The 27482-nt window shown below is 53.3% G+C and overlaps 3 protein-coding genes across 7 annotated transcripts; all 3 read left to right on the top strand.

The window, feature by feature from the left end:
- Positions 1 to 3087: 3087 nt before the first annotated feature.
- Positions 3088 to 16606, top strand: CCDC130 (coiled-coil domain containing 130). 5 transcript variants are annotated; one of them, XM_029218201.1, is made up of 12 exons: positions 3088 to 3118; positions 3848 to 3888; positions 5689 to 5775; positions 5866 to 6090; positions 7490 to 7543; positions 8997 to 9079; positions 10808 to 10863; positions 12540 to 12600; positions 13081 to 13223; positions 13319 to 13491; positions 15661 to 15799; positions 15909 to 16606. In XM_029218201.1, the coding sequence occupies exons 4-12, from the start codon at positions 6088 to 6090 to the stop codon at positions 16388 to 16390; spliced, it is 1194 nt and encodes a 397-aa protein (XP_029074034.1). In that variant the 5' UTR covers positions 3088 to 3118; positions 3848 to 3888; positions 5689 to 5775; positions 5866 to 6087; the 3' UTR covers positions 16391 to 16606. The 5 variants fall into 5 exon arrangements, with proteins under 5 accessions (XP_029074034.1, XP_029074035.1, XP_029074037.1 ...); XM_029218202.1 differs by lacking the exon at positions 3088 to 3118 and adding an exon at positions 5455 to 5534 and having other exon boundaries at positions 3856 to 3888; XM_029218204.1 differs by lacking the exons at positions 3088 to 3118; positions 3848 to 3888; positions 5689 to 5775; positions 5866 to 6090; positions 7490 to 7543 and adding an exon at positions 12036 to 12217 and having other exon boundaries at positions 8991 to 9079; positions 15909 to 16452.
- A 606-nt stretch (positions 16607 to 17212) lies between these two features.
- MRI1 (methylthioribose-1-phosphate isomerase 1) lies at positions 17213 to 23068 on the top strand. Its single transcript, XM_029218200.1, has 6 exons — positions 17213 to 17831; positions 17907 to 18145; positions 18978 to 19153; positions 20417 to 20593; positions 20674 to 20898; positions 22612 to 23068. The coding sequence occupies exons 1-6, from the start codon at positions 17253 to 17255 to the stop codon at positions 22755 to 22757; spliced, it is 1542 nt and encodes a 513-aa protein (XP_029074033.1). The 5' UTR covers positions 17213 to 17252; the 3' UTR covers positions 22758 to 23068.
- Positions 23069 to 23196: 128 nt separating this feature from the next.
- Positions 23197 to 27092, top strand: CUNH19orf53 (chromosome unknown C19orf53 homolog). Its single transcript, XM_029215569.1, has 3 exons — positions 23197 to 24202; positions 24280 to 24335; positions 26649 to 27092. Exons 1-3 carry the CDS (start codon positions 24106 to 24108, stop codon positions 26790 to 26792), a joined length of 297 nt encoding a protein of 98 aa, XP_029071402.1. The 5' UTR covers positions 23197 to 24105; the 3' UTR covers positions 26793 to 27092.
- Positions 27093 to 27482: the final 390 nt, after the last annotated feature.

The raw sequence follows: 27482 nt of genomic DNA, 5'->3' as shown, positions 1-27482 counted from the left end.
CCACATACCAACACTGCATCTTAGACACAGACATTGTTAAAGTTCTTTTGCTTGCAAGAAAGAGAAACTTGTTCAGATTAGCTTAGTCAAAGAGGAGAGTTTATTTTAGGGATACAGGGATATATCAAGCCACTTAAGAACTGAAAGGTCTCCAGGGATAAGGAAAGTTTTTCTATTTCTTTCTCTGCCTCTCTATTCCTTTCTCTTTCCCTCTCTTTCCCACCACATGGTTTTCATCTCTGCTTTTCTCTGCACATGGCTAAAGATGGCTTCCCACTAAGTCCCAAAGTTCTATGTCCTCAGATTAAGCCACAAGCAGATTCCTGTGCATGTCTGGGTCCCAGTTGTAAATTGCCAGGAGAAAACCCCATTGGCCCAGCTTGGGTTAAATCTATACCCCTGATCCAATCAGCTGTGGCCAAGGATGGGCCATAAATAGAAATGCTGCAGCGCCCTCTGGAGGTTGGATGTTCTCACACAAAGGTAGGGGTGGGGGCTGGACAGGCTCCCCAAATAGTTTTGGTCACAGTCACAGATTAAATATAAAATGTCTAACCTATTGGGCCTGCTTTCTGAGCTGGTTGGTGATTGGGGCATGAAGACAGAGGTAGGCTTGAACCACAGACTCTTAGAGGTGGGAGGGAGCTGGAGGGCTGGCATGTGGAAGAGGGGTTGGTCCTCTGTGTCCCCAAAGTTAGGAATAGGGCCACATAGTGGGTGCCAATAGCAGGGAAGTGGGTTTCAGTTTTATGTAAAGAACTTCCTGGTGCTTAGAGGTCGCCTCCTGCTCGGTCATTCTGCTCTTGACCCCCAAAGACACACCATGATCTTGGAACGCCCTTCCCGGCCCACTGGCTTCTCTCTTCCTCTTCAAACTGTTTTACAAATGCATTGGTAGGCATTTACTGCATTTGTTCCTATGGGCAGGGCTGAGATATCCCACTTTACAGGTAAGCAGACAGAGGTGATGTGACTTGGTCAGGGTCCCCCAGAGCTAAAATCCAGGTCTCTTCCTGTCACCCTGCCCGGCCTGGCTAATTGTCTTCCTCTCCCTGAGCCAGTTCCCTTGGTCCCACGGGAACTGCCTTGCGCTTGGCATCTTTATAGACAGTCTCTTCGTATCCCAGGCTGATGTTTGTTTCCATCACCTGAGCTGTGTGTAAGTAATAAGAGTGAGGCTCGGGACTTCCCTGGTGGTGCAGTGGTTAAGAATCTGCCTGCCAATGCAGGGGACACGGGTTCAAGCCCTGGTCCGGGAAGATCCCATATTCCGCGGAGCAACTAAGCTCACGAGCCACGACTACTGAGCCCACGCACCACAACTACTGAAGCCCGTGCTCCTAGAGCCTGTGCTCTGCAACAAGAGAAGCCACTGCCCTGAGAAGCCCGTGCACCTCAAAGAAGAGTAGCCTCCACTCGCTGCAATTAGAGAAAGCCCATGCACAGCCACAGAGACCCAACACAGTCAAAAATAAATTAAAAATAAACAAATAAAGGATTTTTTTTAAAAAAGAGTGAGGCTCTACACGTCGCTTGAAAGCCAAGGGCTCTCACACTTCTCACCAAAATATTACTCACAAGGGAGTATTTTGTGGCTTTTCAGTCACTAGCTCTTCTTTCAGGTGCAAGACAAGGACTCAGCCAAAATTCAGAGGTAGCAAGCAAGATTACTGGGGTTTGAATGCAGCTCCATCTTGTTCCTCAGGATCTGTGAGCATTCCTCTGCCCTGCCCCCCCCCCTTCCTCTGCCTGGCTTCTCTTTATCCAGCTCCGGTGTCACCCATCACAGAGGTCTTGCTCACCCTCACTTCTGCCCGCTCCCAAACACCCCACACTTGTTAAAGATTCCTCCTGGTTCCCACAGCCCTTATGTTTAATGCATACAACCCAAAGCAGTATAGCTCAGAGGTTAAAGGAACAAGGTTTAGTGTCAGCAGATGTAAGACAAATCCTCCACCTTTCACTAGCTGTGTGACTTTGGGCCAGTTGCTTAATCTCTCTGGGCCTGTCTCCTCATTTGTAAAATGAAAATGATAGAGTATCCATCTCCTGGAATCAGCATTCCCTGAGGTGATTCATGTGAATAGTGAGCACTGGTGAATGATGTCTGGTGAGTAGTGAGCACTCCATATGCAGCACTATGATTACACGAGATCTGACTTATGAGAGCTTTAGAACAGGGCCTGGCACCAAATAGTATAGTAATAGTAGCAATCATAGCAGTACCAGTGTCATCATTTTTCACACTGTCTTCGATAAATTTCCAGTTGACATGCCAGCCTCATCAGTGAGAAAAGGGTGTGTCCTTTGCTCCATAATCCCCATGGCCTGACATATAGCAGGCACCTAGTAAACAGCTGTTGAGCGAACAAATGAACAAACAGATTTTGCTAAACTCTACAAGGCACAAAAGTACATTCAAAAGCCATTGCCCTGTGCAGAAGGCAAAATCAAGCTGATCTGAAGGTTCTAAGACAAGGGCTGACCCACTTCTGTAAACGGCCAGACAGTACATTTTCAGGTTCCATGGGCCATAGGCGCTCTGTGACAACCATTCAATTCTGCCACTGTAGTGGGAAAGCAGCTACAGACAGGTAAATGAGTGGGCGCAGATGGATTCCAATAAAATTTTATACACGGACACTAAAATTTGAACTTCATTTGATTTTCACAAGTCATAAAATGTTATTCTTTTGATTCCCCCCCCCAACCATTTAAAAATTTAAAAACATTTGTTAACTCGCTAGCCATTCAAACGCAAGGGGCTGGTTTGATTTGGCCCAGGAGCTGGTGTTCGCTCCACCGCTTCGGCTGGCGAAATCCCGCTCTCTGGAGAGCATCATCAGCAAGACGGTCCTCGGATTGGGTCAGGCAAAGTGGGCGGGGCCGAGGGTGGGGCATTGTGTAGTGCGCGCAGTTGGGAAGGGCAGGCCCGGATTGGTCCACTCCAGCGGCTGTGAGCGAGCGGCGTGTTCGACATTCAGCCAGTCAGCGCTGCGCTGCCGCCTCGCCCCGCCTCGCGCAGGCGTCCCTGTCACGCGGGGAGTGCGCCACGCCCCCTTACGCGCCCAGCAGGGACTTCCGGGACGGGCGCGGAGTGACGTCAGGAGGAGGGCAGGTAAGTGCAGGCGGGCAGAGGGGCGGCTAGGCCAGGTACGCCTGGGGGTCCGTCCACTGCTTCACCCGGCCTCGGAGCCGCCCTATGGGGTCGAACGCGCCGGGGGCCGCGGGGCTCTGGGAACGTGGGCCCGATGCTCGGAGCTGCCCGCCCCCCAGCCGCGACCCCCGACACAAAACCCCGGGCCCTAGCTGCGACCCCAGACCTGACCCTAGCCCATATTATACCTCTTAAGGTTTTCCTCATCTGGAAAATGGGACAGTAAGCCCGTATTTCTTTGGGCCTTGGTGAAGATTTTTTTAAATGACGCTTGTAAAACGGTTTGGCATGAGAAATAATCAGAACTACAAACGTTTAACTCAGCATCAGGCGCTCTTCCAGATATTTTAACTCACTGAGTCTTGACAGCAACCTCATCAGGTTGATACTTGTATAAACCCCGTATTACAAATAAGATAACAGGCTCAGAGAGAGAAGCAGTTTGCCCAAAGTCAAGCCGCTAGCAAGCAAAGCAGAGTCGGGATCCAAGCCCAAGCATTATGCCCTGAGCCAGTGGGGTTTATCATTATTCTTGACACCAAGGACCAGAGATTTCTATACATCCACCCTGTAGCCCCACCTGTACCACTCACTGGGGTGATAAAACCACGGTAAGACCCCCAACTCCTGTAAGTGGAGTACTTACTCTGTGCAAGCATTACCCATGTTTGTATGTTATTTCATTTACAGCAACTCCAGAAAGTCCTCTTGCCGTCATCCACTCTTTACAGGTGAGGAAATATAAGCTCAGGGAGGCTCAGACATTGGCCAAGGTTACCCAGCTAGTGAGGAATGGAGCAGGGATTCCAGCCCAGGGAACTGTGCCCCCAAAGCTTGGGTGGGCACTTAGCTATTTTGTTGGCAAAAGCATTTTTAGTTTGGAAGTGACTTTAAGAAAATCTGGTCCAGGGGCACACTTTACAGGTGGAGGATCCGAGGTGGAGAGGAGTTTGGGGGGATGGTGGAACACTTTATATCTGGGGCTTTGCACCCTGGCTCTGCCTTCCTATCAGCTTCTGACCCCTGGCAAGTTACTTAAGCTCCCACATCCTCATTTGTCAACTGGAGATAATACTAACATAGTATAGAGTAAATGGGGCAATGATGTTGGACTCTGTGCAGCAGGTAGCACACAGTAACTATTAGAGAGCGCGCAGCTAAGTTTGCAGAAACAGAGACTTCCTGACTCGAGCACAAGGAGCCAGCAAACTACACTCACAGGCCAAAACCAGACCACTGCGTGATTTTGTACAGCCCACCAGCAAAGAATGGATTTAACTTCTTAAATTGTTGGGGAAAAATCAAAAGGAGAATAATATTTTGTGACATGTGGCAATCATGTGAAATTGAAATTTCAGGGTCCACAAATAAAGTTTTGTTGGAATGCAGCCATACCCGTTCATTTACATATTGTCTATGGCTGCTTTCTAGCAGTGACAGCAGAGTTGAGCCAAGTTGAGCTGTTGGGACAAATTCTGGCCCTCAATCGAGAAAATCTGCCAATCCCCATTCTGGACTACGCTTTAGTCCCTCATACTGTCTCTCTTTTTTTTAATTTATTTTTTTAATTGAAATACAGTTGATTTAAAATGTTGTGTTAGGGCTTCCCTGGTGACGCAGTGGTTGAGAGTCCGCCTGCCGATGCAGGGGACATGGGTTCGCACCCTGGTCCAGGAAGATCCCACATGCTGCGGAGCGGCTAGGCCTGTGAGCCATGGCCACTGAGCCTGCGCGTCCAGAGCCTGTGCTCCGCAACGGGAGAGGCCACAGCAGTGAGAGGCCCGCGTACCACAAAAAAAAAAAAAAAAAACCCATAAAATGTTGTGTTAGTTACTGCTGTTCAGCAAAGTGATTCAGTTAAACATATATATATGTTCTTTTTTTAATATTCTTTTCCATTACGGTTTATCTTAGAATATTGAATATAGTTCTCTGTGCTATACAGTAGGACCTTGTTGTTTATCCATTCTATATGTAATAGTTTGCATCTGCTAACCCCAAATTCCCAGTGTCTCTGTGTCACCCACACTGAGTCTTATGGAACCTCAGTCAGTTATCAGAGGTTGATGAAGTCAGCATTTATCAGGAGCTGTCCTGGGTGCCGGAGACGTAGCACAGTGGCGCCTGGCGGAGGAGACAGACTGTAAACAAGTAAACAGACACAAGGTGATGTGGTGGAAGCTCCAGGGAAGAAGTGACTTTAGATCAGGTGATCAGATGAGGCCTCTGACAGAGGTGATGTTTGAGCTGAGACCTGTGACCAAGAACACTTGTGGGTGTTATCCTGTGTATTGTAGGTGTTTAGCAGCATTCAAGGCAGTTGGCCTGCACCTGCTTAGCTTCTGAAGGCAGCCAGGAAGCCAGTGTGACTGAAACAGTGAGTGAGAGGGAGAGGGGTAAAAGGTGGGCTCGGAGAGGCAGGCAGGGGCCCCATAGGCCATGGGGAGGGGTTTGACTTGATTCTCAAAGCGATGGGAATCACTGGAGGGGTTTAAGCAGGAAAGTGATAGTTCAGATTTATATTTTCACAGATCCTTCTAGCCCTTACAAGGAGAACAGACCGTAAGAGTCAAGGGCAGAGCCAGGAGCCTAGGGAGGAGGTGACTGTATTCGTCCAGGTGAGCGATGATGGGGGCCATGGAGGGATGAGAAGTGTCAGCTGGGAAATATATGTTGGATGGAGAGTGGACAGGACGCTCCCTTTCCAGACAGACAAACACCGCTCCTTGGATGCCTCCTACACCTGCGGAGAGGATCATCTGAGCCGCCACCACCACCACGCACAGCCCACCGCATCGTCACAGAGAAGCCGCGACTGTCTGCCAGGCTGTCCAGGAGGGTGGCACTGGGCAGTGAGTCGGCAAAGCAGTGTCTCGTCGTCTTTTCAGGTTGGCTGAGTGGCGGCTGAGGACCAGTAGGCAGCTTCCAAGATGGTGAGTAGACAGGCTGTGCTCATTGGGTCTCTCTTCTGATCTTTAGGTGAAGGGAAGGGGTCCCCTGAATAGCCCTTTCCCTCCCCTAAAAGTCTCCTTCCCCACCCCTGACCCCAAGCTCTCAGGTATTTTCAAATTCTGGATCATGGTCTTCGGGTGCAGTGGTTTTCAAACTTTGCTGTGTACTAAAATCACCCAGGGAGCTTTTTTTCCTTTTTTTTCCTGTTTTTTTTTTTTTTTCTTAATGACGTGGAATTCACATAACATAAAACTAACATTTTAAAACATATGATTCAGTGGCATTTAGTACATTCACAATATTTTGCAATGACCACCTCTGTCTAGTTCCAAAACATTTCCATCACCCCAAAAGGAAACCCTATACCCAACAGCAGTCACTCCCGTTCCCCCACCCCAGCCCCTGGCAACCACCAGTCTGCTTTCTGCTTCTGTAGATTTGTCCGTTCTGGACATTTCATATCAATGGAATCATGTACCATGTGTCCCTTTGTATCCAGTTTCTTTCACTTAGCATGATTTTTTCGGCGTTTACCCACATTACAGCATATATCAGAGCTTCCTTCCTTTTTATGGCTGAATAATATCCCATTATATGGATGGACCACGTTTTGTTTATCCTTTCATCCACTGATGGACACTTGGGTTGTTTCCACCATTTGGCTATTGTGAATGGACCTGTATGTACAAGGATGTGTATACACACGTGTTTTCCAGGGTTGCTTTGGAAAAGCCCTGTGTCCAGGTGCCATGCCCTAGAGCAGGTCCTCTGTCAGGAGAACCTCTGGGCGTGGGTCCCAGGCATCAGTATTTTAGAAACTCCTCGGGTAGTTGTAACATGCAGCCAAGTTTGAGACCCACTGCTTCAGTGGATCGTTAAGTCAGTCAATTCAGCAGGTGGCTGTCAGTATTTAAAAGAGAGATTCACAGCTGGGTGAGCATTCTTTCCTGAAACCTGTGCTTGTGTATTTGGGGTTAAATATGTCTTACCTTAAGTCACGGTCCCAAAATAACTGTGAAAGCCATTGCTCTAGGAGAGTCTAACCCTTGTGGAATTTTCCACAGCGACGACAGTGGGTTTTGTTTTGTTTGTTTGTTTTTCTTTGGCTGAGCCGCTCAGCTTGCCGGATCTTAGTTCCCTGACCAGGGATTGAACCCAGGCCACGGCAGTAAAAGCGCTGAGTCCTAACCAGTGGACCGCCGGGGAATTCCCAACAGTGGGGCTTTTTCCCCCAAGTCACCAGTCCTCGATGGGACACGGAGCCCTGGGCCATCCTCCAGGATATCCCTGTCTTCCTTGTCCAGGTCTCGCCCCTCAAGGCTGCACAAGTAGGTCTCCTGTAGAACCCTCTCTGACTCACGTCTCTCTTCTGCTTTCCAGGGTGAAAGGAAAGGCGTAAACAAGTACTACCCTCCGGATTTCAACCCTACAAAGGTAAGGGGCAGGCTTCCTTCTCCGTGTCCACGACAGCATAGCGACCCCGCCGGGTAGGGGCCCCACGCTCTTCATCCCCTCCTGGAGTCAGAACCACAGCTGCAGAAGCCTGGGCGGCCCCTGAGGTCTCCCTGCCTTGCGCTTGTCACCTGAGTCTTGGGGCAGCCTTCCCTCCCAGGTGGTCAGTGTGACCCTGGTCAATGACCCATGTAAACACCAGCATGCCCAGTGTCAGGTGTGGTGTGTTTCCAGTGGAGTCCAGGATGAGGTCCCACACACGGCCTCTGGGTCAGATCCCCTCACCCTCCCAGCTCCAGCTCGTCTGGCCTCCTCATTGTTCCCTCTGCCTGGAACCTCTCCCTCCCTCTGACCCCAAGACTCCTTTCCTTCCTTTAGGTCTCTCCTCACAGAGGGCCTCCCTGACCACCCTCTCATTCTCTATCGCATGACCTAGTGCTTTATTTCTCTCCGTAGCCTTCTTAACTCCTTGATGCATCACCCATTTATTTGCGTATTATCCATCTCCCCCTCTATTTATTTATTTTATTTATTTATTTTTGGCTGCATCGGGTCTCCGTTGCTGCACGCGGGCTTTCTCTAGTTGCAGCGAGCGGGAGGTACTCTTTGTTGCAGCGTGTGGGCCTCTCTTTGCAGTGGCTTCTCTTGTTGCGGAGCATGGACTCTAGGCATGCGGGCCTCAGTAGTTGTGGCTCGCAGGCTCTAGAGCGCAGGCTCAGTAGTTGTGGCGCACGGGCATAGTTGCTCTGCGGCATGTCGGATCTTCCCAGACCAGGGCCTGAACCCGTGTCCCCCGCATTGGCAGGTGGATTCCTAACCACTGCGCCACCAGGGAAGCCCCCCATCTCCCCCTCTAGAACGTCCGCGCCTCGAGGGCAGGGATGTTCATCTGTCTCATTTGCATCTGTGTCCCCACACTGTGGGCGCTCAGTAAGGGGCTAGTAAATGAATCAGCATGTCCCAGCTATGTGGTCCCTGCACATGACTCGGTCTTTCTACACCAGAGTCTCCCCATAGGTCCAAAGGGGAAACAAAACAACGTGACCTCCCAGAAATGTTGAGGGATTAAAGTGAGATGACACACTTAAAGTACCCAGCAGAGGTTTGCTGGTCTTGTCATCTCACCTGATCCCACAACACCTGGAGGTAATTACGATCCTCATCCGCAGTTGACTCATAGGGCTGTGGAAGGCAAAAGGTGAGGTCACTGCCCAGGGTCACACAGCTCTTTTAGCTCCTAAATGGGAGAGGTAAGATGCAGACTCCTGTTTTCCTGATTCCAAGCCCACTTGCTTCGCCAAAGCCTAAGTGCCTCCCATTTTGCTGTTAACACTCCCAGCAGGACATAAGAATGAGGCCTCTCTCGGCCTGTGAGAGAGGGCCTGAGCTCCCCCAGCTCAGCAGTGCTATCTGCTCCCTCTTCCTTTCCACACAGCATGGCTCGCTCAACAGATACCATAACAGCCACCCTCTTCGGGAGCGGGCTCGGAAGCTGTCCCAGGGCATCCTCATCATCAGGTAAGGCCCTGGCATCACCTGAGGACCCCTGCCCTTTGTGCCACCTGGTGTCAACCTCAAGGAGCGTTCAGCACCCCCTGATTTTGCCCAGTGCTGCAGGGTCTTAATTCCATAAAGCAGAAAGTTGCTGTATCAGTCAGCCATTGCTGCGTAACAAAACGATAAGCACATGTTAAGCACTCGTGCTGTTCACGAGTCTGCAGCTCAGCTGGATGCCTCTGCTGCCCTTGGCTGGTCTTGGCTGACCTGGGCTGGGCTGTCTCACATGTTTGGGGGTTGCCTGGCTGGGGACTGGCTGGTCCAGCATGGCTTTGGTTGGTATGACTGGGCTGTGTTCCAAGTCTCATCCTCCAGCCGGCTAAGCTGGGCTTGTTCACACAGCAGCAGCCGGGTTCCAAAAGAGAGCCAGCAGAGGCATGCAAGGCTTCTTGAGGCAGAGACCCTGAGCTGGTACCCTGTCACTTCTGTCTCATTGATTCCCCAAAGCAAGTCATGATGCAGGGAGGGGGTGGGCAACACACTCCACCTCTTGACAGGAATGGCTGCAGAGTCATCTTGCAAAGGGCACGGACATGGGGAGGATAAAGAATCACAGCCATTGCTGCAGTCAAGCCAGGACGATGGCTATTCCGGGGTTCTCCTCTTATTTCTGGCCAGCACCCTGTGGGTCAGCCGTGGCGGGAAGCAGAAGCCAGCTTGTGTCGCCCCAGAAGGAGCCCCTCTCTGCCTCCTTCTCTGCCTCATGAACTCTGCCCTCAGCCTCTGGGGTCCGCCCTGGGCCTGAGCAGAGCATCCAGTGACAAAACCATCAGAGGCAGGAACATCTATGGAAAAGTAGTCAAGATGCAAATCTCAGCAGCAGCCCCAAGAGTCACAGAGCTGAAGGTCACCTCCAACTCCCGCCATGCCTCCACACTCCAGATCCAGCCACCCACCCTGCCTTCTGTTTGCCAAGCCCTCATCTCATCTGTACAGTGTCTTAAATTCACCTCATTATTCATTACTTAATGGTTCTGTTTTAAAAGAGAAGTTCCATTACTACTGTTAATGGAAATTTACCAGAATTGCACATTGCAAATAGAACTGGATAAAAGAAACCCAGGGACTTCCCTGGTGGCGCAGTGGTTAAGAATCCACCTGCCAATGCAGGGGACCCGGGTTCAAGCCCTGGTCCAGGAAGATCCCACATGCCGCAGAGCAGCTAAGCCCGTGAGCCATAACTACTGAGCCTGTGCTCTAGAGCCTGTGCCTGGCAACGAGAGGAGCCACCGCAGTGAGAAGCCCGCGCACCACAATGAAGAGCAGCCCCCGTTCGCCGCAACTAGAGAAAGCCCATCCGCAGCAACGAAGACCCAATGCAGCTAAAAATAAATAAATAAATGTATTAAAAACAAAAAAAAATCCAGTGTCACTACAACAACGTAGCTAAACTGGAATCAAACACCAGTGCTCCCTGAAGCCTGCTTCCTCCTCTGCTTGGAAACTTGTGTAGCTGACGTGGTGGGATATGGAAGACAGGGCAGCACCCAGCAGAGACGCTCGCCCAGACTGGGTCAGCTGGCCAGAGAGCCACGTGATGGGCCTGGCCTGGTTGCAGGAATGACCACCGTTCTTTACCCCCCCACTTGCACGCCCTTTGCAATGTGACTGCAACCAGAGTCGCTGACCTGGAGATTCTGGGAGAGCCCACGTGGACAGGGACAAATGAGCTGTTCTCTGTTTGTGTAGATTTGAGATGCCCTATAACATCTGGTGTGACGGCTGCAAGAACCACATCGGCATGGGTGAGCTTCCGCCCGCTCCCCTGCTCCCCATCCTGACCCCCACCATTCAGCCCCACGGCCAGCGAGCCCCTTAACTGCTGGGCGCCGTGAGAGACCATCTCCGCCGGGGTCCCGATCAGGAGTCGAGTAGGGGACAGTGGGCTCAAGTGCCTGGTGGGCTGTGGATGCCTCATGGCAGAGCGGTTAGGAGGCTCTGGGTTCAAATCCCATCTCTGCCACTTCCTAGCTGGTGACCCTTGGCAGGCGACTGAGCCTCTGTGCCTCGATTTACCCATCTGTGAAATTCAGGTGGTATGAGTGCCCGCCTGTGTGGCACATAAAGTGCTTAGTGCAAGGAATTCCCTGGCGGTCCAGGGGTTAGGACTCTGCGCTTTCCACTGCAGGGGGCGTGGGTTCGATCCCTGGTTGGGGAACTAAGATCCCAGAAGCCGCACAGCGCCGCCAAAAATAAATTAAAAATAAAGTGCTTAGTGCACAGCATGTGGCATGTGCGAGGGCTCGTAAACTCAACCTGCTGCTGCTACTACCCTTACTGTTACCGTGAGCATTCAGACCCCTGATCGTGCCCACAGGTGCACAGATGGATGGACAGACATGGGTCCGCGGCCCTGCTCAGCAGCCCTGAGGCCTGTGGCAGGTGACTCGACCCTCCTGGCTTCTGTTTCCTCCGCTATAGTACAGGGATCCTCAGCCCTTCCCACGGCGCCTGGCCCAGGGCAGCACCTCGCTCTGTAAACAGGAGCCGGCAGCTCTCGGCAGGAGGGTCCAGTGCAAGAAAGAGGGGCCAGGCCACCCCACTGCTGAAGTGGAATGACTCCCCCCAACACGTCCCCCCGATCAGACCCAGCAAGGGGCATCTGCCCCAAAGGCCTCCAGGCGCTCAGGCGACAAAGAGCAGGGCGCAGCCTGACACCACACTTGGGTCAACCTCAGGGCCGTGAACAGAAGCAGCCCCCCAGAAAAGGAACAGCCGGCCAGGCCACACCACCAACCCCCCCAAGCTCTGTTTTTCTAGTTTAAGCTTTTTTCACTCAGTAAGCAAGATAAGAGTCAAGAATATACCATCTAATTAGTGAAAAAGGAACAAAAAACCTGGATATTCTCTAGAAAAATAATAAAAGCCAACCTTTTTTTTTTTTTTTGGCCGCACCCCACGGTTTGCGGGATTTTAGTACCCCGACCAGGGATTGAACCTGGGCCCCAGCAGTGAAAGCACGGAGTCCTAACCACTGGACCGACAGGGAGGGAATTCCCAAAAGCCAACCCTTCGTGAATGCTTGCCGAGCACCTGGCCCAGTGTTAAGCGATCCGTGTGTATTACCAGCTTCTGCAGTTCTCACACCAGCCCTGTGCGGTAGGCATCATAGCCATCCCTATCCAATCGACGGGGAACCTGAGGCCAGACGGCCAGGGCAGCTGGCCTAAGGTCGCACAGCTGGTGGGGTGGCGCCAGGGTATGAACCCGGGCCCTCTGGCTCCATCCAGCCCACCCTCCTCTGTGGCCTGAGCACCCATTCCGCAGCCTAGACGTGGCTCTTTTGTGCTTGAATTTCAGTGTCCTCCAGAGGTGTCTCCCCTGCAGGGGAGTAAAATACCACCCCCATCTGCTCCCCACCCCAGGAAAAGACGCTGAGGGTGGCCTGAGCCCTAGCCTCATTCTCTCCCTCTCCTCCTAGGTGTTCGTTACAATGCAGAAAAGAAGAAGGTTGGCAATTACTACACGACCCCGATCTACAGGTAGAGGCAGCCTGGTGGGCCGCAGGGTGAGGGGGCTACAAAGGAGTCTGAGTCGGAGGGAAGTTTCTACCCTCTGCCTGATGATTATCCCCTGGGGGTCTCCTGGAAACCATCATGGTCTGTCAGTCAGGGCACATCCTGCCTAGAACCCTTCATGGTTCCCACCTTCTTCAGAGTAAAAGCCTGAGTCCTCCCCGTGGCCCACAAGGCCCCGCAGGCTCTGCTCCATCCCCTCAGGAGGGTCTGTTGAATGAATGAACGAACGAACAAATGAATGGATGGATGAACAAGTGAACAAACTCCAGACAGAAGGTCAGTGCCGGGGTGAAGGAACCATATCTGTCTCACCCACGGCTGTCCCCCGGACATGGAGCCCGGCATGTAGCAGGTGCTCCGTGAACACTAGTGGATGACACGCACGGATGGAAGGAAGCAGGCCACAGTGTCCTGACTCTAGCCCGTCGCCCTCCACCCTGCCAGGTTCCGAATGAAATGCCACCTCTGCGTCAACTACATCGAGATGCAGACAGACCCCGCCAACTGCGACTACGTGATCGTGAGCGGCGCCCAGCGCAAGGAGGAGCGTTGGGACATGGCAGACAACGAGCAGGTGCTGACGACAGGTGAGCGCCAAGGGTGGGCTCCGGGCCCACTGCCAGCCCTGAGCCCAGCCCCGAGCCAGGGCCCTGAAGGCCCAGCCCCGCTCTCACTCTCGCAGAGCACGAGAAGAAGCAGAAGCTGGAGACAGATGCCATGTTCCGACTGGAGCACGGGGAGGCCGACCGGAGCACGCTCAAGAAGGCCCTCCCCACCCTGAGCCACATCCAGGAGGCCCAGAGCGCCTGGAAGGACGACTTCGCCCTCAACAGCATGCTGCGGAAAAGGTTCCGGGTGAGCAGGGCTCCGGCCCGGGGTCAGGACCACGGGCAGGCGGGGGTGGCCTGGCATCACCAGCAGTGGAGCGGGGAGAACAAAAAGCAGGCTGAGACCCAGGCCCAGCCCACTCCCTACCACGTCCCAGCTATAGGCAGGTCATTTCACCCGCGGTTTCCCCATTCGCCACCACATCCCCACATCACAGCACCCATGGGAGGCATCTAGCCCAGCAGCTATTATTAAGCATGTGGCCCCTTCCCCTGGGGACTCTGGCCCTCACAGCAGACTCTCAAAGGGAAGAAATCCTCAAGCTGGGGTACAAGTGAGTCCCGACACCCCCCCGTGGCCGGGGCAGGCAGAGGCCCAGGAGGGCACTGATCAGCTCCTAACATATTTCATGGGCCCGCTCAGCTGTCCTGAAACAAAATCCATAGTTTGACAACCCACCCCCACGTAATTTCCAAAATCAGCCCTAGAGTCAAATCCCTAGAGATAAAAAAGGAAATTACCTATAAAATGTATAATGCCTATCTCAACATGTAAATGCTTGGGCCAGACACCTGTACCTGCTTGTAGAGCCACTGAGGGCGCAGGTGCAAACGCAGACTCCCGACCCCAGGGGGACAGGGTCGTAGCTGGAGGACACCCTAGGGCGTTGCTGTCAGTGACACAATGGCTACTACAGTTGTGCCAAAAATACTCAGTGGAGCTAAGTCACAGGGAGTGGGGGTCTGGGGTCAGAGGAGTAAAATAGAAATGGGTTTTTTACCCTCGCGGGCATCCGACAGGGCAGTGGAACGTCCTTTGGGAACATGAGAACTTTTGCCTCTTCCCTCGCTTTGTGGGGCAGCTTACACCCCCGGAGCCTGCGAACAGAGCCCGGGCAGGAGCATCCCGGGCGACCCCACAAGGCACAAGCTCCATATTCATCATCTTGCCACTCCCATTTTTTCACATCACCTTTTCTGATCATCCTGTGGTTGTTATTATTAGGAGTAAAATTGTGGGTTCTCTTACTAATTATTTGTTACTGAAAGTGTATCTCTCTGGCCAGGCCTCTGCCCAGAGCTGGTGTCCCCTGCCTTGTGGGCATCCCCGAATGGGGTCTAAGGACCCTCCAACGTAACATCCCAAGGAACCCCATCAGTCCCTAACCTGCTCTGCCTGCATCCTCCCCTTCTCAGTAATGGAAGCATCTCTGTCCTTCCAGACACTCAGCCCGTAAAGCCCAGAGTCAGCCTTGGTTCCTCTTGTTATAACCACCACTCCCCTCTCCCCATCTGTCAGCAAATTCTGGTAGGCTCTGACCACTTCCACAGCCTCCATCATCTCCTGCCTGGACCAGCACAGTCCCTCCACCCTGGTCCCCAGGGGCTCATGCCCTGTGTCCCACAGGCTGTTCCCCTCATAGCCACCAGGGGGCGCCAGTGAGCGCCCGAGTGGGATTACATCCCTGCTATGCTCAAAGCCCTCCGTGGCTCCCAACGGCCAGAGTCCTCCCCTTGGCCCACCAGGCCCAAATGATATGCCCCTTCCCCTCCTTACCCCCATCTCCACCTTTCCCTTGCTCATTCTGCTCTAGCCACATTGGCCGCCTCACTGGCAAGCGCACTTCTGCCTCAGGGCCTTTGCACAGGCTGTTCCCTCCACCTTGGAACACTTTTCCACCAGATACCCACATGGCTCCCTCACTCAGACACCTTTTCTCAAATATGATTTTCTCAGGATACTGTCCCTAACTCTCCCCTCTACCATGCACACCACATTTAAAGTTGAGCCCACTGCCTATTTCCTACCCTCTTCCCAGCATTCTTTCTCTCCTCACCACTTTGTCTTGCTCACCCACTAGAATGTCAGCTCCACCAGGGCAAAAGATTTTGTCTGCTCACTGCTGTGTCCCTAGTGTCTAGAACAAGGCCTGGCACCAGAAAGACATTCTGTAAATATCTGTGGAAAGAATGCATGAGTGAAGAACCCAGTGGTACACATACTAATGATCGTGTCTCCTGCTGTTGAACAAATTCTATGTCCCGAGCACTGTGTGAGGCCTCTTCCTCGCATAAGCTTGAAGAGAAGGAAACTGAGACCCTGAACACTGGAGGGATTCTCCCCTCCAGCTCAGAGGGCAAAGAGGCACAGCTTTGACACCCACCATCCCTCCCCAACCCCTTCTCCCCAACACAGGAAAAGAAAAAAGCCATGCAGGAGGAGGAAGAGAGGGACCAGGCCCTGCAGGCCAAGGCAAGCCTGGACATCCCGCTGGTGCCGGAGACGGAGGATGACCGCAGGCTGGCCGCCCTGCTCAAGTTCCACACCCTAGACTGTGCGTGGGGGCCAGGGGGCGAGGGGGTCGGGGTGGGGGGAGATGGGGGGCTGCTCGGGCAGAGGGCGGCTCTGGACCTCCTCCTCCCCGCTCCCTCTCCCACCGCCAGCGTATGAGGACAAGCAGAGACTCAAGCGGACAGAGATCATCCGCCGCTCCTGGTTCCCCTGCGGCCCGGGGCCTGGCGCCAGCAGCAGCAGAGCCAGCAGTGTCCTGAAGAAGCTGCCCCAGAGCCGCAGACCCGCTCCCGCTGGCTCCCCCATCACCGTGGGGCACCTGGGCATCGTGCGGCGGCGGTCCCGGGAGGTCCCAGAGAGCCCTCAGCACACAGCTGAGACCCCCAAGTCTGGGGAGCCACGGGTGCCAGAGGGGACCGCCCAGGACAGGCCCACATCCCCCAGAGACCGTCCTCAGGAGACAGCCAAGACGTGCAAGAACAGTAGGCCACCGGGGCAGGAGGAGAGCTGTCAGGACAGGCCCCAGCCCCTGCCAGGCTCCTCCCAGGAGGCAGCCAATCCCCAGGACACACCCCAGCCCTGCAGCCTCAGCTCCTCCCTCGTGGCCGACTACTCCGGTTCGGAGAGTGAGTGATTCTGGGGGCCAGATTCACTCAGGAGGCCAAGACCCACCGAGGAGGCCCCTCACAGGCTGCAGCCCCTTAACCCACCAGCCCTTGGAGAGCTCAGTGACCACCCTCCCCAGACCTCACCTCGTCACAGTAATGGAGTTGTTATTTATTTGGTCCTGGAGAGGGTGTCTGTGCCTTGTGGGACCCCCGACCTCCCAGCATTAAAACCCTGCTTCTTTGCCTCTGCCTCAGGTTACTAGATGGGCCCAGGAGCCATGCCTGCACCCCTCCCCCCGCAACCCAACTAAGCTTGCCCAGCATCTCATCAGCCAAGGCTGACCACAGCCCGGGTCCCCACCCAGCTTGATGAGAGTTGAAAGGTAGTAGCCCAGGCTGGCCTGTAATCGGTGCCAACTTCCTGGAGGAGGTGGCACAGGCTGGGTATGAAGGATGAAAATGGGACTGGACAGCAGGGGTGCTCAGGATCCAGGCCGGATGCAGAAGGGGATGGAGCACACAGGTGTGGGCTGTTCATTATCCCCCACCCATGGGGACACCCTGGAAGGATCACGAAAGAGTCCCCAGCGTGTTGCTTCCTTTGAAGGAAACTAGTAAACTGAGCAAAAAAAACAGCTGAGCATCCACCAGGTGACTCATGGCCCACCACCTCCCCCTAAATCCTGGAGAAGGATCATTTCACAAATATTAACGGAGCACTTGCAGTGCACCAGACGCTATCCTAGCCACTGGAGATGCAGTGGTGAACAAACCAGACATACGGACCTCTCCGGGCTGAGGTTCTGGCTGAATTCTGCTGAACTTGTAATGTGCCCGGTCCGGAGGTAGTGGTGGCCCCCAGCCCGCAGGCCTTTACTCCCCGCGGGGATGGGAAGGTCTCAAGGCAGCAGTAAGAGTCTGTTGGATCTCAGAACCCCCTTCTGGTGCCTTGCTCTGCGTGAGGCCAGAGGCAGCACTGGCTCTGGCTGGAGAAGTCAGGCACCCGAGGGCACCCACCTGGCACTTAGGAGTCTTGCTATAGCCAGACGCCAAACACAGGACTTGGCATGCAATAGTTGCCCTATAAATAGTGGCACCATTTTGGTTCCGAGGGTGCGGCTAACTGCCCAGGTTTGGCGGGGAACGTGGAGTAGGATCCGGCGCCTGGTTGGCGGGTCCCAGGAGCCAGCGAAGTTGATGTGCGCACGCTCCTCCTTCCGGGAGAGGTCCCACCCCTGGGGCCCTGGCCTCGCCCCCTGCGCCCTTTCCGGCCCCGCCCCTGGTGCGCGCGGACAGCTGAGCCCCGGGAAAGGCGGTGATCGCGGCTGCAACAGCATGACTTTGGAGGCGATCCGCTACTCGCGGGGCTCACTACAGATCCTCGACCAGCTGCTGCTGCCCCAGCAGAGCCGCTATGAGGCGGTGGGCTCGGTGCGCCAGGCCTGGGAGGCCATCCGCGCTATGAAGGTGGGGCCGCTCGGTGGGACCGGGGTGGGGGGCTTCCCATGCCTGCAGTCCCTGACGCCCCCATTTCCCCACCAGGTGCGCGGCGCCCCAGCCATTGCGCTCGTGGGCTGCCTCAGCCTCGCCGTGGAGCTGCAGGCGGGCGCCGGGGGACCCGGACTTGCCGCGCTCGTGGCCTTCGTGCGCGACGCCCTGAGCTTCCTTGTCACCGCCCGGCCCACCGCCGTCAACATGGCCCGCGCCGCCCGAGACCTGGCCGACCTCGCAGCGCAGGAAGCGGAGCGGGAGGGCGCCACGGAGGAGGCGGTCCGAGAGAGGTAGAGGGGCCTTGTGCCAAGCGCTGCTCTAACCGGCGGCTATTCATTCTTTTTTTTTTTTTTTTTTTTTGCACAACGACCCATGTTACAGATGGGGAAACTGAGGCAATGTGCTCTTAGTCCAGTGCCACACAGGCAGGGCTGGGACTCACCACCGGACAGCCTGGCCCCGAGATCCTTGAACTCAATGCCCTGACTCTGACCTCCCTGAACGTCCCCAGCCCTATCTGCCCTTGGAGGCCCTTTTAAGTGCCACCTCATTTACCTAGTTTTTGCTTTTGACGAATTTTGTTTCTAGCCCTGGTCCTCTCCCTGCTCTCTTCCCACTCTCTCCCTCCGCATCTGCTGCACGGATACTCTCCATGTTCCTTAACCCCCACCAGGGTCCCTTCTGCCTCGGGGCCTTTGCACACACCATTTCTGCAAGCCAGGTATCCATCTACTTAATCTCCTCTTCTTCAAATTTCAGGTTTGTGCCTTCCCCACCCCCCATATAATACAGCTCATTCCTGTCCTCTGTCTCCTGACTCCGAGGCCTTTTCCTTCACTTTATTGTCTGTTCATCACCTGCTTCCCCCACCTCAGTGTCAGCTCCAGAGGAGCAGAGATTTTTGTCTTGTTCACTGCTGTGTCCCCCAGCCCCTGACGCACAGGAGGTGCTTAGTAAATGTGTCTCAAGAGCAAATGGAGTTACAGTTAGGTGGCTGTGGCAGAAGGGTCCAGACCCACAGCTGTGAGAGGCTTTCAGCAGGAGAGCTCCAGGAGAGCGGTGTTGGGCAGGGAGGAGGGGCTGATGTGGGCCCTGAAGGCTTGTGACTTGTGTCGGCCCAAGAGTGATCCGCTGGACCGAGGACATGCTGGCAAAAGACCTCCGGGACAATCGGAGCATCGGGGACCTGGGAGCCCACCACCTCCTAGAGCGGGCAGCCCCCGAGGGCGGCAAGGTGATAGTGCTGACCCACTGCAACACCGGTGCGCTGGCCACTGCTGGCTATGGCACAGCCCTAGGTGAGTGGGCATCCACAGGGATAGGGGAGGGCCCTTTTTGGATGCAAGAGAAAGAAATCCAAACCACTTTATACACCCCCCCAAATTGTGAATTTATTAGTTTTTGTACAGAAACACTCAGGGGGTTGGCTTCAGGCATGACTGGACCCAGAGGCTCAAATAATAGCATCAGGGTCCATCTATCCGTATCCCTAAGATCTGCCCTCCTCCATGGTGGCATCATCCTCATGCTCCACTCGTCGGCCAGGGTTCAGATCACAAGGAAAAGAGCCTAGGGTCTCTATTCCGACAGTGTTAGAAAAGTCTCCTTGTATCTCGGGGGCTCTCATGGAGTCTTCTGTCCATCTAGGATCAGCCACTCGATAGGCCTGGCCTGTGCCATGTGCCTAGAAAATGGGTGGGGGGAGTTCCCTGGCCGTCCAGTGGTTAGGTCTCAACACTTTCACTGCTGTGGCCCAGGTTCAGTCTCTGGATGGGGAAGTGAGATCCCACAAGCCATGCAGTGCAGCCAAAAAAAAAAATTAAATACTTTTTAAATAAAAATAAAGTTAAATTAAAATTTAAAGAAAAAGAAAGTGGGTAGGATGTGGACTCCAAGAGGACTGAGGGGTAGGGCGTAGCCCCCTAAAGAAAGATTAGGGTAGCTGTGACCAGGACCAGGGGGACTGGGTCCTGGAGTTCAAGGCAGCGGATTCCAGTTGATCCCAAATTCTCCAGGAGGTTTCCCTACCTGCCTAGGTGCCACCCTTGGGCCTGGGGACTGAGGCTCTGATGGCAAGACATTCATTCATTCACTCAACAAATATCTATGCTTAATAAATGCTTATCTCCTGTGTACCCCATCACTCATACATGCATCCATTCCTTCAGTCACTCAACATTTATTAAGCACCTACTGTATGCCCAGCACAGTTCTAGGAGTTAGGGACCCAGCAGTGGAGAAAGTAGATCAAATCTCTGCCATCGGGAGCAGGAAAACAGGAGGAACAGAACAAATACATATGATGCATTTGAAGGTGGTAAGTGCTAAAGAGAAAGAGTAGGGGTTGGCAGTGTGAGGGTTGCTCTGTGAGATGGAGGAATCCCGGAAGACCTCACGGAGAAGGCATTCTCTAAACACATTTGTACCAGGCAGAGAGAACAGCCACTGCAAGGGCCCGGGAGTGGGACTGCATGGTTTGGAGAACCATGCTGCTAACCAGTGGGCTGCCCTGCCCATCTGTCCCTTTGCATCTCATCCTCCTGGTGGGCTGGGCCCCACAGGTGTGATCCGCTCGCTGCACAGCCTGGGCCGTCTGGAGTGTGCCTTCTGCACGGAGACCCGGCCCTACAACCAGGGAGCCCGGCTGACGGCCTTTGAGTTCGTCTACGAGCAGATCCCCGCCACCCTCATCGCCGACAGCATGGCGGCAGCCGCCATGGCCCACTATGGAGTGTCAGGTCAGCAGGTGGGGGGTGCCAGTGGGCAGGGCTCCAGGCATCCAGGGCCCGGTGGTGACTCCCGGCATCTCATTCCCCAGCTGTCGTCGTGGGAGCCGACCGCGTGGTTGCCAATGGCGACACGGCCAACAAGGTGGGCACCTACCAGCTAGCCATCGCCGCCAAGCACCACGGCATCCCCTTCTATGTGGCTGCCCCCAGCTCGTCGTGTGACCTCCACCTGAAGACGGGCCGAGAGATCATCATTGAGGAGCGTCCTGGCCAGGAGCTGACCCATGTCAGTGGGGTCAGGATTGCGGCACCCGGTAAGCCATCCGCTCAGAGGGGGGCACCATAGGCCTGGGCACCTCTGTTGAGGCACCCTGACCCCTTCACAGGCAGCAGGTGGTATTTGGGGTGTCATCAGCCTTCTGGGGCATAAGGTGCTCCTTCAAGCCATATTTTAGAGCAGACACGTCTTGGAAGTCAGATTGAAGGTCAGAAGATACAGCTAAGGACTTGGGAAGCCTTGAGCGCATTGCCTTGCTCTTCTCCACCTCTGTTTTCTCACGTGAATAAGAAATAAGAGTACCACCTGGCCGAGTGCTTATGAAGAGACAGATATTTCTCATCCTCCCCACACTTCCTGGCCGTGTAGCTTGGTTGCCTAAAATTCATCCCTAAGAGCCCCATGAGCTGTTTTCATGACCTACCTCATATACCCGAGGCGGTTCAGTGTAATTAACCCATGTGAAGTGGAGAACAGTGCCTGGCCCTTAGTGCTCGTTAAATAGTAACAAGTATGATCAAAAACCTTTTATTAAAAGGACCAGTTAGGGACAGGGAATTCGGGACTGACGTGTACACCCTGCTATATTTAAAATGGATAACCAACAAGGAGCTACTGTCTAGCACAGGGAACTATTTTCAATATCCTGTGATAAACCATAATGGAAAAGAATATAGATAGATAGATAATAAAAATAGATACATTAATGCTGAAAAAAAAATATTTTCTCGTTATTTTTTTGGTGCCCCTGCTTTCCTGGAGGCTTAATTATTTAGCACTGATCAAAACCCATAAGACCATGGAAAGCAGAGTTGACAACCCACCGTGTCCCTACCCCCAAGAAAGCTGGGTAACACGGGCCGGGTGCAGTCTGGGGACCCCGATACTCTGTTCTGGCCAAGGATCACAGGAATGCAGACCCCAGGAGAACAGGTCTTTCTTCTGATTTTTCCAAGAGAAGCCTTACGTTTGTTATATGTTTGAAAGCTCCCACACTTTGAAAGCTGACAGCTAATTCAGTGGTCTTAAAAAACTGTGAACCAGAGAAAACAGAGTTTGCAGCCTCTTGTGTAAGAGATTGTTATTCATTCAGCAAATATTTTTGAGCACCCGGCCAGTGCCAGGTGACATGATAGGGCCGGGGAAACAGGAGTGATAAAAAACATAAAAGTCCCTGCGCTCATAGAGCTGACAGTCCAGTGGGGAGACAGACAACAAACAAGATAAATAACAAAATTCCAGTGTATGTTAGAAGGGGGTAAAGGCTGAGGAGAAATAAATGAGGCACAGAAGGATATGGGAAGTGTCTGTGCAGGGGGTGGATTAGACAGGGTTATCAGAGAAGTTCTCACTGAGAAGGTGATATTTGAGAAAAAACCTGAAGGCAGTGAAACATCAAGTCATGTGCGTATATGAGGGAAAGCATCCAGGCAGAGGGCACAGCCCATGCAAAGGCCCTGGGGTGGATTCTTGGAGTTTCCTAAAGAAATTCCTGGAGCAGGCACAAGTGGGTGGATGTATATAAGACTTTGAAGGCTTCTTAGACAGTGACAATCCAGGAATGTAGGGGGTCTAAATTCATTACTGGTATCAAAACCCATGCCTTCATGCACTTTTGGGGTGAGGATCTCTAGATTCTCAAGGATTCCCCAATCCCAAAAACCACTGTGAGTGAGACAGGTGACAATAGCTTGAGAACTTTCAATGAGCCTAATACCTGCCTTTCTTGCCTCCCCCCTCTCCCCTGAAGGAATTGGGGTTTGGAATCCTGCCTTTGATGTCACCCCCCACGACCTCATCACTGGCGGCATCATCACAGAACTGGGTGTCTTTGCCCCTGAGGAGCTCCAGGAAGCCCTAGGTGCCACGGTCACCCTAGATGGACCCCAGAAGTAACCAACCTAGCTGTCCATATCCTGCCCCCATTACTTTTATAATAAACTTATTGAATGGCCTGCCCAAAAGCTGACCTTGTTCCCCCAACCACAATTCTTCCCAGAACAGAGAAAGCAGACAGGGCCTTTGCATGGCTCTTAAGATCCCAGCAGCTGAAGTCAAGTTGCCTGAGTTCATATCGCAGTTCCACCACCTTTTCTTTTTCTTTTTCTTTTTTTAATTAGTTTATTTATTTTTGGCTGTGTTGGGTCTTCATTGCTGCGTATGCGCTTTCTCTAGTTGTGGCGAGCAGGGGCTACTCTTCGTTGCAGTGCGCGGGCTTCTCGCTGCAGTGGCTTCTCTTGTTGCAGAGCACGGGCTCTAGGCGCTCGGGCTTCAGTAGTTGTGGCACACGGGCTCAGTAGTTGTGGCTCGTGGGCTCTAGTGCACAGGCTCAGTAGTTGTGGCGCACGGGCTTAGTTGCTCTGAGGCATGTGGGATCTTCCCAGACCAGGGCTCAAACCCGTGTCCCGTGCACTGGCAGGCAGATTCTTAACCACTGTGCCGCCATGGAAGTCCTCCACCGCTTTTTCTGTTGTGTGATCTTGGCCAAATCACTTCACCTCTCCATGCTTTGTTTTCCTCATTTACAAAACGGAGACAATACTAGTACCTCCCTTTTTGGTTGCTCTCAGGGCTGGAATTAGGGTGACACCTCAGGTGCAAAATTTTAGAGGAGGCCCTGAGAAGCTCAATAGTCAAGATAAAGAATAGCTTCATGCATTACTTTTGAAAAATCAAAATTAATGCAAAAACAATCCATGGTGAACAAAATATAAGGATATTAAATAGAATGAAACCCTGACCTTGTATATCCTGACCCTACTCCCTTCAGTCCTGATACCAGCCCTCGTTCCAACAAAACTTTATTTACAACATCAAGCAGCCAGTCCACAGGCTGTATTTGGACGATTTTTCTTTGTATTAAAATATTATTTTTGAATGTAGAATATATTTTTATCTTGATAACTGAAGTTCGGGGCACCCCTTAAATTTTGCACCAGAGTGCCTCACTTGCCTGACCGTAAGTCCTAGACTTGAAGTTTATGTATAAAGAGCATAAAACAGCATAAGTTTTATAAAGCAGATGAGCACCCAGTAAGTGTTAGCTTATCATTATAACCTTTACTTCGAAATCTTTGCGAAATGCTGGCTATCATCGACCGTCGTGGGTAGTGGTCACTTTAACTCTTTGCCACGTTGTATCCCGTGAGCCGTTCCGCCCTCCGGCCCCACTGTATCCCATGGTGCCCTGCGTTTTTCGTCTGCGACCTCCCACAGCCCCGCCTCTTCCGGTGCATGACTGATCATGGCGCAGGGGCAGCGCAAGTTCCAGGCGCGCAAACCAGCGAAGAGCAAGACAGCGGCGACAGCCTCGGAGCGGAACCGGGGCCTGAGGAAGGGCGGTGAGGAGTGGGCCGGGGACTGGGGGGCGAGGTGGGCCCGAGGTTCTCCGGCCTCACGAGAGCGCATCTCTCCCCAGGTCTCGTTATCGCACCCAAGAAGGCACGCATCGTGCAACAGCAAAAGCTCAAGAAGGTGAGTTCGAGCGTGTGAGAGGCCCGGGATGGAGAACTCCCAGTGCTGTGAGCTTCAGTTTCCTCCCTTGTGCAGTGGGTACGGAAACATTACCTCCCAATCAGTGAGCCTCCTAAAGCCACGAGTGGCGCGCAAAATGTGTTCAGCACACACTGGCTGCTTTCGCTGAAATTGTCCTCGTTAATAGACCTTGAGAGGGAAGGCAGCCTGGGAAAGGGGTTGAAAACCCCAGCTTTGCAGGAAGACAGTGCTGGGAGCAAAGCGCAGTTCCATCGACAGCTAGTATATCTTCACCCTGAGCTTCTTAAAGAAGAAATGGTTGTAGTGATAGCACTTTTCTCCTAGAGTTGTAAGGATTCAATGCCATAGGACACCTGTAAAGCCCTGAGAACAGCACAGGGCTGAAATAAACGTTTTTGTGGTTGTTTTTAAGTGTAGCTTTTTCGTGTGCAGGTGAATAGGGTTGATCTTATAAAGAAGTTGCAAAGAGATTTTTGTTAAGGTTGCAAAGAGAAGTTACAAAGAGATCTGGTGGAGGCAGACCTGAATTCTAATTGTACAACACACACTAACTCACCCTATAATCTTGAGCAAATTGTTTAGAGCCTCAGTTTTTTGTTTTTTGTTTTGGCTGCGCTACACAGCTTTCAGTAGTTCCCCGACCAGGGATTGAACCCCGTGCCCCCTGCAGTGGAAGATGGTATCTTAACCACTGGATCGCCAGAGCCTCAGTTTTCTTAGACCTGGGTACCCAGCAACCTGCTTACCTCCATGTCTCAGCTAGAGGGGGAAAGTGTCTCGTGGGCATCTCAAGCTCAGTGTGTCCAGAACCAGGGTCCTGATCCTACCCCCACTGTGCTCCCCGACTCCACCATGATCCTGCCACAGTCTCTCCTTCCAGATACTCGGGATTCCCCCTTTCTCTCACATACAGGTTGGATCTCGTCCTTTTTGCCTTCAGGATTAATCTAGATTCCACCCACTTTCCACCTCTCTGACCCCCCAACCTGGTCCCATCCCATCATCTCCCACCTGGACCAGGGCAGTCACATCCTCCCAGATCTCCTGGCCCCGCCATTCCCCATAGCAGCCAGAGGGCACCTGTGAGCACCTGAATCAGGGCACTTCCCTTCTCTGCTCAGAACCCTCAGTGGCTCCCACCTCACTCAGGAAGAGCCCAGGTTCTCCCCACAGCCCACAGGACCCGGCACACTCTACTCCTGTCTTTTCCATGCCCTCACCTCCTCCCTCTCTCCCTCCAGCCTCACTGGCCCCATAACTGCTCCTTGCCCCACCTCAGAACTTTTGCACTAGCTGTTTCCTCCGCCTGGATTCTTCTCCCAGAAATCTACACGGCTTCCTTCCTCCCAGTCAAGTCTGGCTGCAAGCGTTGCTTCTGAGCAGCTATCCCTGATGGCAACCCCACCCCCTCCCTCACTCATCATCCCTTGTATTCTTTTCTCCATAGCAGCACTTGTCATCTGTTATCCTTCAACAGTTGACCAGAGGGACTTCACTGGCGGTCCAGTGGTTAAGACTCTGCGCTTCCACTGCAGGGGGCGCCAGTTCCGGTTCCGATCCCTGGTTGGGGAACGAAGATCCCGCATGCCACTGGGCGTGGCCAAAGGAAAAAAAAAACGGTTTACCAGAATTTGTCAGTGACAGCTGTGTTGTCCACACGCACTGAATGTCAGCTTCATGAGGGCAGAGGTTTTTCTGTGTCTTTGCTGTTGTTTCCCTTGCGCCCAGGCGTGTGGTGACAGTCATGGTTGTCATGGTCATTGGAACTCACAGGTCGGGCAAGGGAGCAATTTAGGTAATATGATTAAACTACCAGTTTTGGACCCAAACACTTGGGTTCTGATTCCTGTGCCTTTACTTGCCTGCACCCCTATTTCTCAGAGCCCCAGTTCACTATTAGCAAAGCAGAGACAAGGGGAGGCTGCCCGCCTGGAGGCTGAGGCTGGAGACTCTGGGCGTGCTGGGTTCCAATCTCCCATCACTCACATGATTTGGGAATCCTGGGCAAGTGCCTCCTCACTGCATGTGCCTCAGTTTCCCCAGCTATAAAATGGAAATGGGCAGAGGTTTAGAAGCTGAGATCCAGAGATGAGAAGGGGTTTTTCGGTGTGCAGTGTTCCCAGAGTATGGGGCAGAAGCAGGACTTAAGCCCCAGCCACCAGACTCTCAGGTGTTGTTTCGGGGGGAGTTGCTGATCCAGCCCCTTGTGAGCTCACAGGAGAAAGGGCAGCAGACCAGGCCCTCCCTCCCGCCTCAGGTCCCAGTCTGATTGTGCCATGGTTGCTCCCTCAGAACCTGGAGGTCGGGATCCGGAAGAAGATCGAACATGATGTGCTGATGAAAGCCAGCACCAGCCTGCCCAAGAAGCTGGCACTGTTGAAGGCCCCCACCAAAAAGAAGGCAGCAGCCCCCTCCTCCACCAAGACGGCTTCCTAAGGATGCACCCCAGCAGAGGCCATCACCGCAGCCCTGTCTGTGCTCAGACCTGTGCAGGGAGGAGAGGCCGTGCTCCCCAGAGCCTTGGGTTGCGCCTCAAACTTTACTGGGGGCCTGGCCCGTGAGCAGGTGATCAGCAGGTCAGAAGTGCACTGGCTGGCTTCCCAGGGTGCCAAGGCCAGGCCAAGCGCAGGCCAAGACCAGGAGGATGCCTTCACCAACTTCCTGTGTCCCCCTACCCCTCCCCACATCCTGTCTCCACTGGTTTAACCCAGAGCAATAAACCTGACTTTGTCATTCCTCCCACGGTCACATGCTCCTGTGAGCGGGACGTGCTGGGGCCTGGGGCCAGGTGCCCCGACCAGGTCATCCCCAGCAGTTTCCACAGGAGACTAGCCACATGCCAGGGAAGGACGAATGGGCTTCTGCACCTCCAGCCTGGGAACCAGGGGAGAGTGTTCTTTCCTCCTGCCTTGGGTGACTCACCTACATACCCTCCACGGACATGCCTGTGTCACCCCCTCTGCCGGGGACCGGCCAGGCAGCCTAGTGAGTCACTTTCCCATCTGCAGGACCGGTACTGACACCACCTTGTAGAGTCAAAATGCCCATTAAACCAGAATGCTTATAAACTCCTCAGTGCCACCTCGATCTTTAAAAAAAGTCGTAAGTCATAACAGCAAGTATGAA

The sequence above is a fragment of the Monodon monoceros genome, unplaced genomic scaffold, assembly GCF_005190385.1.
Source record: "Monodon monoceros isolate NGI ecotype Baffin Bay Population unplaced genomic scaffold, NGI_Narwhal_1 Super_Scaffold_12, whole genome shotgun sequence".
Taxonomy (NCBI): Eukaryota; Metazoa; Chordata; class Mammalia; order Artiodactyla; family Monodontidae; genus Monodon; species Monodon monoceros.
Note: the sequence above shows the minus strand (reverse complement) of the source record. Positions and strands in the feature narration are given on the sequence as shown.